We start from the raw sequence: 17,258 nt of genomic DNA, 5'->3' as shown, positions 1-17,258 counted from the left end.
GGCAGCAGGGCCAGGGCAGTGGTTGTGCCCCTGCGCTGAGCACTGGTGAGGCCACACATCGAATCCTGGGTTCAGCTCTGGGCCCCTCACTACAGGAGAGACATTGAGGTGCTGGAGCAGGACCAGAGGAGGGCACTGGAGCTGGTGCAGGGCCTGGAGCCCAAGTGTGATGGAGAATGGCTGAGGGACCTGGGGGGTTCAGTCTGGAGAAGGCTCAGGGGGGACCTGATCGCTGCCTACAAGTGCCTGACAGGAGGATGGAGCCAGGAGGGGCTGGGCTCTGCTCCCAAGGAACAAGGGATGGGACAAGAGGAAACGGCCTCAAGCTGCACCAGGGCAGGTTTAGATGGAGCTGAGGAACAATTCCTGCCCCAGAGGGTGCTCAGGCATTGGAACAGGCTGCCCAGGGCAGGGCTGCAGTCACCGTCCCTGCAAGTGTTCACACAGCGTGGAGCCGAGGCCTCAGTGCCATGGGTTAGTGGTGGCCTTGGCACTGCTGGGAATGGTTGGACTGGGTGAGCCTAAAGGTCTTTTCCAGCCTGGTTGATTCAGTGGTTCTATGCAGGTGTAGGGCTGCTGTACATCTGCTGTTGGGTTTCAAGTCTCACCTGAGCCTGTGATGCGCTGGCTGGGGTGAGCCTGGGCACGTTTCCTGTTCATCCCATGCCCACTGCCTGCAGGCAAAGGGAAGGGGAGCAGGAGTTGCTATGATTTGACTGATTTCGCTTCATGCATAAATAAACAGGATCTTTCTCCAGAAGCAGAGGATCAAAGTTTTCCTTTATTCATAGTCCTTACAATGTTTTGAAACATTTCAGTTAAGCCAAAGGGAATTCTGCAGAGGGAATGTTTCCTGGCTTGCCAGTGACACTTAGCTGTAGTCTTATGCCATCCTAGGAGATTATTTTCTACTCTGAGACATTATCCTCCTATTCCATTGCTTTATATGCAGAGCTACTCCAAGTACAAGCGTTTGTTCTGTAGCCCACAGCATTTCCAAACAGAAACTGTTTCTTGGAACAGCTTCATGGAGTTTGGGCTTCTTACATGGATTCAGCAGAAACATCTGGCCAAGGCCGCCCACCCCTTGTGCCAGCAGTTAGTCATGGGGTCAGTACCACAGCACTGGCTCTACAGGGAGAATTTCTGTTGTCTTGCTTTTAGCAACTCAATTATGTGTCGCTGCTTGTAATTTACTGATGCTGCAGCTTGTGAAGAGCCAAAATTGCCGCTAATATCTTCTTTTTCATAACGCACAATGTGAAATGAGCAGGGAAATGGCTTTCTGTAGCTGCAGGACTGTCTGCACCATTTGTCGTGTCTGCAGGAAGATGCTGTTAGTAACTGATCTTCCTTAAATGCGTGTATTCCTCTTTTTTCCAGTTGTACACCTCATTTACAGACCAGGCCTTATGCTTCAACTTACATTTATATCTGTTTTGAAAGCATATGGCAACCTCTCTGTATGAAAAGAATCTAAACAAAGTATTTATAACATGTTTCAAATCTGACATAAACCATGGAGGAAATGTGGCTGGCATTTGTGTGACCAAGTCCTGAAGTCCTTTGGCTGGCATGGTTTGGTGTAGAGAATGGGCCTTCAGCCTTGTGTTTTGATTTCCTTCCAACTCCAGAAATCCTTTTGGTTTCCACTCATCTGCTGCTCTGCTGGTGTTGGCTCTTCCGGAGGCTCTGATGAGCGCTGAGTATGGTCATTAACTGAAACCCCTCCTAACATGTGTGTTCTTGTGCTTTCAGCCACTGACGACATTGTTAAGGTTGAAGTCTGGGATGTCGTTGACAAAGGTAAGATTCTCGCTTCCTTTCTCATGGGGATTCATTGGTCTTTCACAGTTTTAATTGAAACCTCACATGGAATTCAGGAATAGCTGCTTACCTCCACTAGAGAAAAATGTTTGTACTGATGTTTTCCAAGTGTGGGTGCTACTTCCTGAAAAAGCATGGAAAGGAGTGAGGAGTCTTCTGTGCTAGAGTCTATTATTTGGGACTTGAACTTCAGATCACACCCAGTGTTCAGAAGCAGTCGGTTCATGTGCTCCATGAAATAGGCTGCTGCTTAGTGTGTTCACTGAGCTTTATTAGAAACTTCATCTTGTCTCCTTTATAGTTTTATATATTTAGAGAGCTACTGAGTTCCTGGTTCTGTTTATGAAAGTGCTGTCAAGCTGTTCTTGTATAGGAATGCTCTTGTTAAGTTGGTAAAATGTTATCTGCAGTGAATAATGTATGCAGGAGGGATGGATAAAAGAGAAGCCAATTACTTTCATTTAGGACAGAAAATGCAGTATATGTAATCCAAACCCTTTTCTAAATGCTCAGCCAAGGAGAGCATTGTGATGTAGAAATACATTCTTCATTAGTTTTCAGGTTTTGTCAGAATATAAAGTTCTAGTTTATAAAACTAAAACCCTCAAAACCACATGCGAAGATGCAATGTGGATGCAGTGCGAGCCTGGATTCAGTGGCATCTGTGCCTAGAAGAGGTTGGGCTGCAGATTGAGCCCAACCAACTCATTCTGTGGCCTCAAATGCAGATTTGTGGCTTTTAAGGGTCCTTTTGTACCAGCCAGGTTTCTGGTTTGAGTATGGTCAGGAAGGCAGCTTCACGAGGGAGCATCTCCTGCTGTGCAGGTTGTGCTCCTCATTGGGGAGTTTCTGCCAGTCAAACCTGTTGAGCAGTCATTGAAACCTGAACTCCTGGTTTGGCTGCTGCTGCCTTTCCTGCAGCCTGAGCTGGTGGCACTTTCAGATCTGAGCAAAACATCTGTTTTCTCACTGCCTTGCAACTTTGGGATGAATAGACAGCCAGTGAATTTGGGAACCATGTGTTCCAGCACTGACTTCTGTGAATGGCTTCTCTGAGTACTCATCTTCTCAACTAGACACTTGGCTTTTTTTTGGCAAAATGATTGGATTTGATATGCGCAGATGTTAATATCGGTTCTTCTGGTGCTGCTTTAGTTGCTGACAGTGGAGCATGTGTGAGAAACCTCAAGAGATTCTCATCTTACCACTTCATGTTCTTTTGAAATAAGCCTCATTCTGTTAAGATCCCTCTTAGGCACCACAGATACGGGGTTTTTTTATGTGATCAAATGTACTCAGTCAGTGCAGTGTAAAAACTCAGATCATCCTCACGTAACAAAATCAAATCCTTTCCTGTTGCCATAGCACTGGGGATCCTTGGTAAGTACTACTTTAGGAAAAGATGCCAATTAAGCAGTAAGAGCTTGCTTATATGTAACCTGCATCTGAGTGTTATCTCATGACATCTTTGTTCTTCTTTCTGTGTGCTTAGGACAAAAATTCCTCCTGCGTGATGCTTTTGGTGAGAGCAGCACTAATTAAACTGTAGACTCTTAGTGTCGAAATACCGAGTGTTGGTGCAGCACAGTGCTAACAAGACTTGATCCTTTTCTTCCTTGCCTACCAGATCCTGGCTAATGTGCATATTTAGAGTTAGGCAGAACGCTGCATTTATCAGGCTGGATTTGTAACTGCGTGCTCTGAACATGCATTTCGGCATGTGCTGTTTGCTAGGCTACATTTTTGTTGCCAGTGTTCCTTCATTTGGGGCAAATTGTTCTTGTTAGAGAAAAATGGGAGTCCTCTATTTGGATTAAGATTGAAAAGGTATTGAAAGGCTGGTGTGGGGATACAGCCAGACTGTCTAACACACGTACCCGTAAACTGCAGTTCTCAACTTCAGTCTTGTAAAGCAGCTTTGGCCTTTCCTCTGCCGTGTTGCCATTCCTGAGCGTGTGAACCTGCACTGGAGATCTGGGAAACAAGAAGTTGCATCCTGAAAGACTTGCTGTGCGTGTTTGGGTTGCAGTTGGATATGGATGTGCAGCACGTGCCCCCTGTCCCTGTCAGCTCTGCAGTTGGCTGGGATTTCCCTCCAGGCTGCCTTAGGAAGGCAGCAGGCGGCTCTGGTGGTGCTGCCTGGCTGGTATCTCAGTCAGTGGTGTTTAGGGCATAGGTGTTCCTTTGGAAGTGTGGGGAGATCTGATAAAGCTGTGAGGTTGGTCGGGGCGGCGGAGGAGGGGGATGGCAGCTGCTCTGCTGCTCCTCTTGCCTTTGCCTTGGCTCTGTGGGGTTTCTGCTGGTTTGATGTGCAGACTCGCTGGAGCACAGGCTTCCCTGCAGACTTCCGTGCCTCCTGTTGTGTCCTCCTCGGGCCTGCTCACAGAGCTGGGCTCATTTGGGTAATGATGCCATTTGTTAAAATCTTAACAAGTCGAGGTGGCCCCCAGCTACGGATTGTATTGAGTTTTGTGCAGTGTGTTGTAAATACCAACTCCTTTGCTGCCCTTGAAACTAACAGAACACAGGAAGGAGATCTCAGCAAAAGTCACAGCCTGACTCATCTGTCTGGCTTTGCAGCACGTTGTGTAACTACTGCAGGTCCTAAAGCTGTAACAGATCCTGAATGCAGAGGAGCTGCTTGAATGCAGGTGATTCAGGAACAGTTCTGACCCCATCTTGTAACCTGTGCTAGTTTGGTTCCTTATCTTTTCCTATACACCAGCTAAAGGGATCAAATAATTATTTATTTTCTATTGCTCCCAAAATAGCATTAACTGTTTTCCTCCTTGGAAGCTCCTGTCCCTGCCCCTTCTCCCTCCCAGAGGTGAGATGCAAGAAGGAGGAAAGATCAGAATCAGTATTTCTGTTCTGTTCAGATGCCCTGAGTTAGATAATTCTGGGGATGCAAACGTTCAAGACCTGGTTTGGTGAATGGTGAGCAGAGGCATCTCCCTCATGCTGTGGACAGCATTTGTTGGCAAGTTGGACTGAATCCCTCTATCCCACACCAGAACCGGTGGGACACAGAGGTGCAGAGGCTGTCAGGGACTGGCCACAAACCGAGTCATCTGATGCTCAGTGAGGACTGGTCTGTAGACTGTGGGGCAGTGCTGTGAGGTTGGCTGGTTTCAATGTTGCTGTCATGCCTGTAAATAAGTTGCAGTCATCGTTCTAGGTAGAGAAGCTGAGCAATGGCAGCATGAAGCCCCTAGCTTTCTCACTGAGGCTTTTGGACACACATCAGTGTGACCTTAAAGAGGAGACCGTGTTCATATAACAATGAATTTGCACAGGCTGAATTGCATCTTTGTGAAAATGCATACATCTTGACTTTATGTAGCTCATTCTGCAGTTTTGGCTCCAAAAATAGACACAGAGCATAAATACGTACACACATGCGCTTTTCAACCCTGATACTGCTTTCTAGATGACCCCCTTTACAGCAGTGCTGAGCAGCATGTAAGAAAGAATATTACTCCTTCCTGTTGATACACATATAAAGCCATAAGCAGGGAGGGGCGTGTGTTCAGTCTCTAAGCACTGGTTGTCACTGTGTCTGGGTTAGAAAGAGACCTTAGTGCTCAGGATGGCAGGACAGTGAGGAATATCTGTAGTTGCTTGGGCTTCTGTTTACACACCTAGAAATTCAGGTCATGCCAAGTGACATTTAGTGGTCACTGTGCTGATGTCTTGGTATTTGGAGAAGCCACACAAATACCACTGACTTGAAATGAATTTATTTGAAGTGGGAAAAGGCATCCTTGCAATCCCACACCTTCAGTTGTGCTGGGAGAAGTCCGAGCCCATATGTGGATCCTCCAGGAAAACGCTGCATGTGAGGGGAAGGATCAGGATTAACGTATTTGCTACTTTCAGATGCCAACAGTAATGTGAATGCCCAGGAGTACCCACCAGACACACTGTCAGGAAAAGGCCTGGTATCTCCTGCTGTACCCTCCAGCATTTAAACTTCCATGAATAACTCTGTTCCATAACTGTTCTGCTTGACCTCTGTGCAAAAAGAATGAAGCATTTTATTTCACTTGCAGGGTCTGGCAGAACCAGGAGGTTTACAGCAGCCACCCCATGGCAATCAGCAGGTTGGGTAGTTGGCGGGAGGTATTTTGGTCCCCTGTGTTGCAGTCTTCTCAAGAGTCAGTGGGAAGGGTTTTTGCAGGAGCATTGGAGCTGCCAACACGTCCTGTTGTCAGTGACACAGGGTATTTCTGGAAGTTATGAGAAGGAATTCCAAGTGTCTGCCATTATAATTCAGTTAACTCGTCATTACAGGACAGGAAAATACAGAATGGAGTTAATTCAGGGGTGCAGTTTTTAATTGCTGTCAGTAACATCTGGAAGATGTTTGGTACCTGTGAAACATAACTCCAGATCTGATCTCTAGGTAAAGATGCTGCGAGGGCTGGAGCAGCTCTGCTCTGGAGCCAGGCTGAGAGAGCTGGGCTTGGTCAGCCTGGAGAAGAGAAGGCTCCTGAAGGGGAGACCTTAGAGCAGCTCCAGTGCCTGAAGGGGCTGCAGGAAAGCTGGAGAGGGGCTTGGGACAAGGGCCTGTAGGGACAGGCCAAGGGGAATGGCTTTAACCTGGCAGAGGTGATGACCAGCCCCAACCCTCTGGCCTTTCATGCACATGCAGCCTGGCTCTCCTCTACTTCTCCACAGCCCCCTTGCCACAGTTGATTTTGCTGGATTTCCCCTGTATAAGCTCTGTCTGTCTTCTGGCTTTTGTTAAAATTCTCATTGTCTCCTGCCACCCCTTTGTTCTTTTTGGTCACGAGTCAGCCCAGAGCACCTGATGGGCTCTGAGATCCCCTTCACCTGCAAGCCAGTGTTCGTCAGGCCAGTGACATGGCACAGCAGTGTCTCTGGGGAAGACTCTGCATGTTGTTGTGCAGTTCAGTCTGAACAGCCCCACGACCTTTTGCTGCTTCCACATTAATGCAACAAGAAGTGCAACAAAGCAGCTTTCTTTGTGGCCAGGGAGTGCCCCAAACCGTGTTCAGTCCTTGTGGCTCCATGCTGTAAAGAGCATGGTTTAAGCTACCCCAGACTTTCCTCCTATTCATCTTTGAATTAGTCTAGCTGGGATTCTTCAGCCAGGCATGCCTATCCCAGCCCGCCTCATTTCCCATGCTTGTAGTAGAAGTTAGATCTGCTTTAAGGCTGTGTTCCAAGTTCTGTGGTCCTGCCTGGACCCCTCCCGGAGGTCCCTGCCCAGTGTAATGCTGCTTCTTTCTTTTTCTTTTTTTCCTACAATTCTCTTTAAGGAAAGTGCAAAAAACGAGGCGATGGTTTGAAACTGGAGAATGACCCTCAGGAGGTGAGTGACCCTGAATGCATGTCTGCGCTTGGCAGAAGGCCTCTTGTGGTCCATGGAGAGTAAGTTCTATATTTGTTCCTCCTCTAAGGCCAGCCTGCCGAGTGGATGAGGAGCGCTGTGTTCCCTGATGCTCATCATGCTTTTGCCTCTGCATTTCATCCTTGTTCTTGCCCTCACCACAACATTCCTGCTGTTTGCCATTCTGTCCTGTAGGAATGACTGTGCCCCAGAGCTTTAATCGGTAGCTTTGTACCTGTGTGCACATGGTCAGTGGCAGGAAGTCCTTTTGTAACAAACTTCTTGTGAGACCTGACGAAGTCACTTGATGCCTTGTTCTGTGGCAGCTCCTTAAAACTGGGCTCACAATTACCTTTTAGCACTGAAATAGAGGAGGAAGGGGCAATAGAAGTGTTGCACTTTGTGGTAACAGCAGCTTCCTACCTGCTTGAGCACTTCCGGAAAAGGGCCACAAGGATGCTCCAAGGGCTGGAGCAGCTCTGCTCTGGAGCCAGGCTGAGAGAGCTGGGCTGGGTCAGCCTGGAGAAGAGAAGGCTCCTGAAGGGGAGACCTGAGAGCAGTTCCAGTGCCTGAAGTGGCTGCAGGAAAGCTGGAGAGGGGCTTGGGACAAGGGCCTGTAGGGACAGGCCAAGGGGAATGGCTTTAACCTGCCTGAGGGGAGACTGAGCTGAGCTCTTAGGCAGAAGCTCTTCCCTGTGAGGGTGCTGAGGTGCTGCACAGGGTGCCCAGAGAAGCTGTGGCTGCCCCATCCCTGGCAGTGCTCAAGGCCAGATTGGACACAGGGGCTTGGAGCAAGCTGCTCTAGTGGAAGGAGTCCCTGCCCATGTTAGGGGTCTGGAACTGGAGGAGCTTAAGGTCCCTTTCAACAAAACCAGGCTGGGATTCCATGATCTTACCAGTTCAGTAGCGGTTGCTGTCAGACATGTTTTTTTTTCAGTGACTGGGGAGTGTTTCAGATCCTGTTCTTGTGGGCAATGGAAGCTGTGAAGCATGAGGTATCTTGCTTAAATGATGGTAATGTGAAATCCACGGATATAGTGACTGTCACTTCAGAAAGTTTGCCTGTTGAGCACAGTAACTGTGTGTGTAAGCGTGAACCAGGTTATTTACTGCTTCTTTGTCTTTGTTTTTTCTTCAGGCAGAGTCAGAAATGGCTCTGGATGCAGAGTTCCTGGATGTCTATAAAAACTGCAATGGTGTAGTGATGATGTTTGACATCACCAAGCAGTGGTAAGGCACATTCAGTGGCATGTGCCAAGGGATTCTCACTTGTTTAGTGAAAACAAATGACTTCTAGTCTTTGTGATTCCCATACGGGCTCTGGAGCTGATAACCAACCTAATGAGTTGAAGCAAGCTTGTATCCCTTAAAATAATAGCTTTATCTTCTGACATGTTGTTTAGTATACTCCTCTCCTGGGCTTGTTTTATACAAGTGGCCTCCCGTGGTCTGCAGTTTGTGGTGTTGCTCTCTGAGGCTGGATAATCAGGGCTATGGAAGGCTCAGAGTGCACTGGGCATGTCACATCCCTGCTCTGCAGAGCACAATGGGAAGGGGAATGCTTGTGAGAAATTCCCAGGAAGCCTGATATCAGTGAGGATGATTCAGAGGCCCTGGGCTGCATTACTGCACGGGAATAATGAACTGTGTGCATTGCACATCTGCTGAGGAGGGTGAGGGACATATGGAAGCCCAAGTGGAAAGAGGAGGTGGTGAGAGTTCCTGCTGTATATTTAAGCCTGTGTTTCTCAGGTGTGGTATGGGTCAGTGAGCCTCCTGGAGGGAGCAGCTGGAGGGAAGGTGTCTTTTGCAGCTGCTGACCCACACTGCTTTGTAGGTCTGAGGGCAGTGCTGCTGTAGGAGGTGGGAGGGTGCTGGTGGAAGTGGATTATTGAACTTGTCAGGTTGTTTCTGGAGATAGAATGATAAACCAAATAAACAGAGAAAGAATGACGAAACGTGTTTACAGTTCATGTGTGTCTCTGGGGGGGAGCAAAGGAGCCACAGGCTTAGGAGGACTTTTGGAAAGAATAGTCTATTTGGGTTTTTCCCCTGTGATTGATGCATGAAATTGCTCAGAGAATGATGCTTCCCACTCACCTGCCTTTCCTCTCTCCTATGGTGAAGGACATTCAATTATATTCTGAGGGAGCTTCCTAAAGTGCCGACCCACGTTCCAGTGTGTGTGCTTGGGAATTACCGAGACATGGGGGAGCACCGGGTCATCCTGCCTGGCGATGTGCGGGACCTCATCGACAACTTGCACAGGTGAGAGGCTCCATGGCCACCAGGCACCAGCATCATCAATGTCCATGTTGCTGGTAGAGCCACATCACTGCATCCTCTGACCTGTGCCAAGTTTTTGTGCTGTCATAGCTCTGAGTGTCTCATGCAGCAGGTTCAGTCTACATGATGGGCTCTTTGATCTCTCCTGGGCAGTTTTAGCTATGTTCCTGGAAGCAGCACCTTTCAGAGGTGCTTTTCCCAGGGAGTCATTTTTTTCTGCATAATCTTTCTCTTGTAAAAGAATCCTTCCCCTGTAGAACAACTTTGCTCTATTCCAAATAATTCTGCTACAAGAGAGCCAACAAGTGCAACCGTCTTCCTTGCGCCTCTTCTGAGAGCATCCCCACAGAACATTACTGGGCACAGCCAAGTCCTATACCTGCTTGGCCAGCCAGGCAGAGATGCTAGGTGCTTTGTTATTTAGTGTCAAATACTGTGTGTTGGTCAGGAGCCAATAGATTGTACTTTTTTTCCTGTGGATTTATGTTTTTAAGGCTTTTTTTATTTTTTCATTTTCCTTGTCTCTCACTTGTTTATCCCTATGTCAGGCACACAGGCATAGCTTGACCTATAGTGCTGTTATTTCTTTACAAGTTCATCTCTATATGTGACTTATGTAGGTCTGTTTGCAAAACCTTCTCTGGGAAATGAACAGCTTGTACAGTGGGAAACCCTGAGTCTAGTAAACCAGTGGCCCAGTGTCCTGACATGGTATTTCTTTCTCTGGCAGCCACATGACACTGCGACACAGCAGCACCCTTCAGCAGGAAAGAAGTGTGAATTTTCTCAGAATGGCCTCCTAGCCTACATTGGAGATTGAGGGCTTGGCTTGTAAATGAGGATTGCTCATGGTATGGGCTGGAGTAGCTCTGCTCTGGAGCCAGGCTGAGAGAGCTGGGCTGGGGCAGCCTGGAGAAGAGAAGGCTCCTGAAGGGGAGACCTTAGAGCAGCTCCAGTGCCTAGAGGGGCTGCAGGAAAGCTGGAGAGGGGCTTTGGACAAGGGCCTGTAGGGCCAGGCCAAGGGAAATGGCTTTAACCTGCCCGAGGGGAGACTGAGATGAGCTCTTAGGCAGAAGCTCTTCCCTGTGAGGGTGCTGAGGCGCTGGCACAGGGTGCCCAGAGAAGCTGTGGCTGCCCCATCCCTGGCAGTGTTCAAGGCCAGGTTGGACACAGGGGCTTGGAGCAAGCTGCTCTAGTGGAAGGAGTCCCTGCCCATGTTAGGGGATTGGAACTGGATGAACTTTAAGGTTCCTTCAACTCAAACCAGTCTGGGATTCTATGTAATTGAGGAGGAGCTTCTTCTGTATGTCTGCAGTTCCTGTCCTCTACAGTTTTCTTCTCTCTACCTCTCTTGTTGAGACAGGCCTCCTGGCTCCTCATATTTTCGCTATGCTGAGTCTTCCATGAAGAACAGCTTCGGCCTCAAGTACCTGCACAAGTTCTTCAACATCCCCTTCTTGCAGCTGCAGGTAAGACTGAGGGCATACTTGATGTGCCGAGTGGTTGGGTCGGATTTCATTCTCTCTTTCTCTAAGGTGGGAATTTGGGGTTTCATTTGCTGTTAAGGGATCCTGAGTTGATTTTTAGTTTTGTAAGTGTTGTTACAACAAAATTACGTCAGTATGTTGATGCCTGTGACTTAAATATGTCCCTGCTTGTGAGAGCACTCTGCTGGGTTCACAAATGCTCACCTCTGGAGAAAGGCTCCGAGGTGATAACACTGGCAAGAGAATTGCTTCAGGTGGTGGAGCTGCCAAGTTTGTTAAACTTTGTATTTAAGTTCTGCTCAGTTAAAACTTGGATGAGTTTGATCATGAACTGAACGGTTTAGGGACAGCTGCTGAAGAGCTTTGCCCTACCTATGACTGATCTGCCGGCTACCTGGGCACAGATCCAGCTTGCATCTTCCCTTCCTAACTGAGGCTGTTTGGCCTGACTGAGTGGAAAGGAGTGGCCTGGCTGAGTGGGCATGGAAGGGTGGGATTCTCAGTTGTGGTGCTTTAGAAGAGGATCTTTGGGGTGACCACAGAGGGGTCTTTTGGAATCAACAGAATATGCTTTTTGGGATGTGTATAATGACGTATCTTTGTTTTCTCTTGGATGCAAAAAGCAGGCAGTTGATCTTGATTATCTTTCACCAGAAAGTGGAATCTCTGTGTATTTTTATACAAATAATCCCCACTGGAATGCTGGGTCAGAGGAAGGTGGCATCTGTTAGTGAATGTCACCGTGTCCTCAGGCTGCAGGGCAGAAAGCACCAGGGTAAGAAAACTGAATGTATAAAAACCCAGTAGAAGAAGTTGAACAATAAATGTTAGAGGAGAATGTTGTAGAGATCTGAGATTCAAACCCAACTTGCTGCTCAGTGCGGTAGATGGAAGCCTACCAGCGTGGTGTTGGCTACATGTTTGGTTTTATAATTTGGCTCCTATGGTAAAGGGATGTCTTGTGGAAATCATGCAGAATAATTAGTTCCCAGGTTACTTTTGTCAGTTTTATAGATCTCTCCTATTTTTCTCAGTTAGATGTTGGTAAAAGATCAAAGCATGAGCACAGCCTTCCTGCCAGGGTTGTTTCTGAAAGCTGCTCATGATGGTACTGTTCAGAGTCAGTATATGCAGTGATTTCCGTAGCCATCGGAATAAGCAGGAAATACCAAAGCATTTGTAGTATCAGGTTTGCTTGGAAGCAGCTTTAGGATGTGAGTTTTCAGGGACCTTTCATTTCGGTGTGCTGTGTAGAAGTCAACATGATCAGTTGATCTGAGTCTGAAAGCAATTAGGACACTGAGGTAAGGGAGTTGTCCGAAAGCCACAGAACTTCTTGGGCAAGTCTTGGTCTTTAGGGGAGTAGGAAAAATAAATCTGCTATAACCTTTAGTTGATTGGAGATTCCAGTGTTGGTTTCTTGGGAGAGGGAGAGGGAATGGGGTAACCAGTTCTTCACCTTAGTGAGCTCGAGTGCCACTGGGCATAGTCCAGAAGGTGCAGGTGCCACAGCCTGCAACATCCTGTGATTAAATAATTCAGCACAACAGAAACAAGCCTAAAAAGACTTCTCATTACAGTTTAGTTCCCAAAATTCCCAAAATTTGGGGAGATTTGGACGGGCATATGTAGACAGTGCTGGTAAATGTATGCTCCATTCTTCAAACCTCAACGCAGAAGGTGGCAGTTGAGCTGTCCTGTGCCTGTTACTCCAGGAGGGAGTGATCAGATCATGGCTGCCTGGCTTTTCCTTTAAACCAGCAATGCCAAAACTAATTTCTGCAGTTCTATGCTCATGCAAGGATTGCCGGCAGGTGCTTTATGTGCTGTCTGATAAAATCACAGCATCGGGTTCAACATGGGGATGGTTTGTTTCCCTTCCCTCTGGTGTGCAGGAGATCCCTGCCCTTGCCGTTCTGTGCTGAGGCAGGTGACACTGCAAACTGGGAGGCTTTGGGCTGCTTCATCCTGATTTTGGGGCTTTACTTGATGTCAGACCTCAGCTGGAATGTGCTTTTCCAGAGCCACTTGCCCTTGTGCCGCAGGTTTGTTTGGAGAGCTTCGTGCTGCTGCTTGGTGGTTCAGGGTGTTTTGCTGCTCAGGAAGCCCTGCCTTGGAGTGCTGCTCGCCTCAGCATGTTCATATCTGTAGGGAAATTGCAGCTAGGCTTCATTCCTAAAGGTTCTACTTATTCCTTCAGAGGGACCTGCCAGTACCAGGCTCCAGAAAGGAGTCATTTCCTGGTACTTTGGAACAAAGAGGGTTGAAGGAAAGGAATGCTGTCGGGTATTAAATGCACACAAAATCATGGAATGGTTTGTGTTGGAAGGGACCTTAAAGCTCATCCAGTTCCAACCCCTGCCACGGGCAGGGACATCTTCCACTAGAGCAGCTTGCTCCAAGCCCCTGTGTCCAACCTGGCCTTGAACACTGCCAGGGATGGGGCAGCCACAGCTTCTCTGGGCACCCTGTGCCAGCGCCTCAGCACCCTCACAGGGAAGAGCTTCTGCCTAAGAGCTCATCTCAGTCTCCCCTCTGGCAGGTTAAAGCCATTCCTCTTGTCCTGTCCCTACAGGCCCTTGTCCCAAGCCCCTCTCCAGCTTTCCTGCAGCCCCTTTAGGCACTGGAGCGGCTCTAAGGTCTCCCCTTAAGGAAAGCTGAACCACACCAGTTCTCATATGATTTAATCAGTCTCAGTCAACCACTGAGGTTTCTCTGTGTTCCTTGGCCTGCCCTCCCACAGCTCCCAAGGGGAAGAGTTGTTTCACTGTGTGTGAGATTCCAGGCTACCCTTTTGCGGGGTTGGTGCTGTGTGTTGGTTTGAAGTTGCACATTACAGTGTTCAGCTTACATTCATGCATCTTTCATGCAGAAAGCAGTGGCTGAAATTCATACCCCGGCACAGAGCACGTTCCCTCCCACAGCCCAGGCTCTACAGTTAGGCATCAGTTCCTTGCGAGGGGAAGCTTGTCACACCTGGGCACACAGTTGAGCTGTAGGTGTTGCTGGTGGCCCACATACTGTGCAAACGGGATCAGGTCAGCCAGGCCTTGGGCTGCTGTGCTGGGAGACAGTCCTGCATACAACTGGCACTGCCTTTTCCCTGAAGCACTTGGAAGTGGAATCCAGCCAATGCACGAGGCTGTGGTACATCATTTATTCCCTTCTTTTGGGTCATTGCTAAAAATAAGCTGTTTCTTTAATATTTGAATACCAGCCTGGTAGAAGAGAATTTATTTTTTTAAATGGACTAAAGTGGACTTGAAAATCCATCACTAGTGATGAAGGTTTACAAGTGCATTGCAATGAAAGCATCTCCTGAGTCAATCTGAGTTCTTCATTTACTGTCATCTGTGAAAACTGACATAAATACAACTCTGGGATATGTCTTAATGGCAAAGTATGAGGAAAGGAAACCACTTGTTTAATAATAGACATTATCTGAGTGCCAGGGTCAGCACTGGAGAGCAGTGTCCTTCTGTCTCTGTTTAGTCAGCTGATTTGCTCACATTTATCTCACTCTTCCTAGGAAACTAAGGACAAAGAAGCAGAAAACTTGCTCTTTTTTGTCTCATTTCTGCTTACAATGAGTACATGAAAGGATTAAATCAAGAATCCTTAATTTCTCCAATCTTGAATTCTAACATCTAGAATTTAAATTCCAAAGTCTAGAATTTGAATTCTAAGATCCTTATTAGCACTTTGTTTAGTGGAGGAAGTTTAAATGCATACAGCATGTTTTGCTGAGATGTACTTGTCTGTCTACCACAATAAAGGGAACTTGAGTTAACTGATGACTTCATAATTCTTTGTATACATGATAATCAAGTCAGGCTTCCATCTGCATAGAGCTTATGAGTATGGCAAGTAAAAATGACCCAGCAAAGGAAGTGTGGATCACTCTAAGCTGTTAACCTAATGGCGAAGGTAAAAATGAAGAATCTAAATGCCTTGGAAATAGTAAATTAGCTTAAGTGGTGATAGAAGCTTTTACATTTCAAGAAAGATTGCATCTTCCAGTAAATGAGAATTTTTAAAGGTTGTGAACTGCTATGGATCACCTGGTCTTACAGCACAAAACAGAAATGACTTAAGCCTTGCTTGTTGATTTCAGCCATGGGAGAATTTGCTAAGAATCAGCCTGCTCCATGCTGTGCCCTGGCTGCACAGACACTGCTGTGTGGTGCTTTTTAGAAGGCAGATGAGTGACTTGCTCTTTAAATTTGTGCACTTTCTTGATAGCTTCAAAGCTGTTGTGTCTAGGAAAGTACAGGTTACGCAGGCTGAGAAAACTCAGGCTGTTCAACCTCGGTAAGAGAAGCTGACTGGAGACCTCAGAGAAGCTTCAGTGTCTGAAGGATGCCAGAGAGGGATTGTTCGTCTGGGATTGTAGGGGTAGGACAAGGCTTTAACCTGCCCGAGGGGAGACTGAGATGAGCTCTTAGGCAGATGCTCTTCCCTGTGAGGGTGCTGAGGCGCTGGCACAAGGTGCCCAGAGAAGCTGTGGCTGCCCCATCCCTGGCAGTGTTCAAGGCCAGGTTGGACACAGGGGCTTGGAGCAAGCTGCTCTAGTGGAAGGTGTCCCTGCCCGTGGCAGGGGTTGGAGCTGGGTGAGCTTTAAGGTCCCTTCCAACCCAAACCACTCTGCAATTCTATATTGCCAATAGTATCTGCACATAGAGACCGAACACCGCTGCTTTATACAAATGTTTGTATTCCCACAGGGGGGTTATTCTGTAAGTTGTGTAGTAGATCCCCTGTGCGCTTTTTACTCCCAACAGGATCGTTCTGCAGTGAGCATTTGGGTTGTCAAACATGGAATTAAAGATTCACTGTGGTTATTGACGCTCATCTTCAGAAGGATTTCTCATAGAAAGGTTAAATGTATCTTGAGGATGATGTAGTTATAAAAGGCAGAATTTTGGTAGTTTGGAGAAAACCTGCGGGTTCTCTTCTGTTTGCTCCCATCGGGGTCATGGTGCAGCCCCTGCTGTAGCTGTGCAGTGCTGTGACTCATGACAGCACAAACTGTCCCTGCTTTCTGTGCCATCAAGCATGTGGGCCATGGGAGAGGGAGGATTGGTGTTTCGAGGCGCTGAATACTGGGACTTGTGACTCCAGAATTCAGGGTGTGAGCTGCCCTGCGTGCCCCTGCTCGGAGCCTCCCTGCGAGCCAGCAGTGCCCAGTGTGGGGCAGCCATGGGAAGGGGCAGGATTTGTACCATGAAGTGGAGCTGTGGCTTGTCCAGTTCCTGTTCCTGCAGAAAGCGAGGCTGCACCAGCCGCACAGCTCAGGGCCATGGGCGCTGGATGCACCACAGGGAGCCCCTGGGTCTGGCCGTGCCCCTGCTCATGCAGCAGGGTGCAAAGGGGTTATTGATCTCTTCCTGTTGCCATCCAGGCTTTCAGAGCGTCCCATGACCATTTGCAATTGATTTTGAGCCTTTTGAGCCCGCACTTCCCCTCAGCTAAGGTTTTTGCTTGGGTTCGGTGAAATGTGGGAAGGTAAGGACTGAATGAGGACACCCTGGTTTTCATTAGTGAAGCCTTTCACTTGACTGCCATCTGAATTGGACTGAAGTGTCTGTCCCCATCTCTGGGGCAGCAACTGAAGGCAGAGGGGCAGTGACTTCTAAAATGTTACTGAGCTGGCAGGTTGTGCTCACTCATCCACCCTGACAGCGAAAATTCCTGTGAGGTTTTCATCAGCTGGGTCCTGCTTGCTCTTTAGCACAGGGAAAAAGAAAAGTTCAGAAGGAATGGGTTACACAACTGTCCTCCAAATGCAACTGGCAATGCGGTGTCTGAACATCACACATTGTTAACTTATGGTTGGCTGCAGCTCGTGGAACAAGGTATTTTCTTCCACAGAGACTTTCTGGATACTTTTGCTGCTGGTTCTGCTTCCCTTTGTGCTTCTGTGTTGAACACCATGAGAGGAACCAAAGTTCCTGTTTAATGCATTGCTGTGGGTAGAGTGGTGACACGAGATCTCATTGTGCCCTCAGAGTGCGCAGGGATCTGTTACAAGTGACCTGTCCTGCTCAGCCCCAGCTTGTTTTCCTTTCTTCAGAGGGAGACGTTGCTGCGGCAGCTGGAGACCAATCAGCTGGATATCGATGCAACGCTGGAGGAGCTGTCGGTGCAGCAAGAGACAGAAGATCAGAACTACGAACTGTATGTCATTGAGCCATCTTCTCTGGTTTGTTGGGGTCCAGGTGTCCCCTGAATGTTGGGCAGCCCCAGCCATGGCATGTGGCCAGGCTGAAGGGTCCAGTGGGTGACATTTAGGGGCTTTTGTG

The 17,258-nt window shown here is 47.9% G+C and overlaps 1 protein-coding gene across 2 annotated transcripts in view; it reads left to right on the top strand.

The window, feature by feature from the left end:
- The window catches only part of RABL6 (RAB, member RAS oncogene family like 6), a 53,639-nt gene that overhangs the window by 11,502 nt on the left and 24,879 nt on the right, over nt 1-17,258 (top strand). For both annotated transcript variants that reach the window (XM_062615960.1, XM_062615959.1), the window contains 6 exons: nt 1,759-1,806; nt 7,113-7,165; nt 8,322-8,413; nt 9,311-9,451; nt 10,833-10,938; nt 17,030-17,133. In XM_062615960.1, the coding sequence (XP_062471944.1) occupies nt 1,759-1,806; nt 7,113-7,165; nt 8,322-8,413; nt 9,311-9,451; nt 10,833-10,938; nt 17,030-17,133 (544 nt within the window). The remainder of the gene's footprint in view (nt 1-1,758; nt 1,807-7,112; nt 7,166-8,321; nt 8,414-9,310; nt 9,452-10,832; nt 10,939-17,029; nt 17,134-17,258) is intronic.

The sequence above is a fragment of the Pezoporus occidentalis genome, unplaced genomic scaffold, assembly GCF_034315485.1.
Source record: "Pezoporus occidentalis ecotype Australia unplaced genomic scaffold, CSIRO_AGI_Poc_V1 ctg187, whole genome shotgun sequence".
Taxonomy (NCBI): domain Eukaryota; kingdom Metazoa; phylum Chordata; class Aves; order Psittaciformes; family Psittacidae; genus Pezoporus; species Pezoporus occidentalis.
Note: the sequence above shows the minus strand (reverse complement) of the source record. Positions and strands in the feature narration are given on the sequence as shown.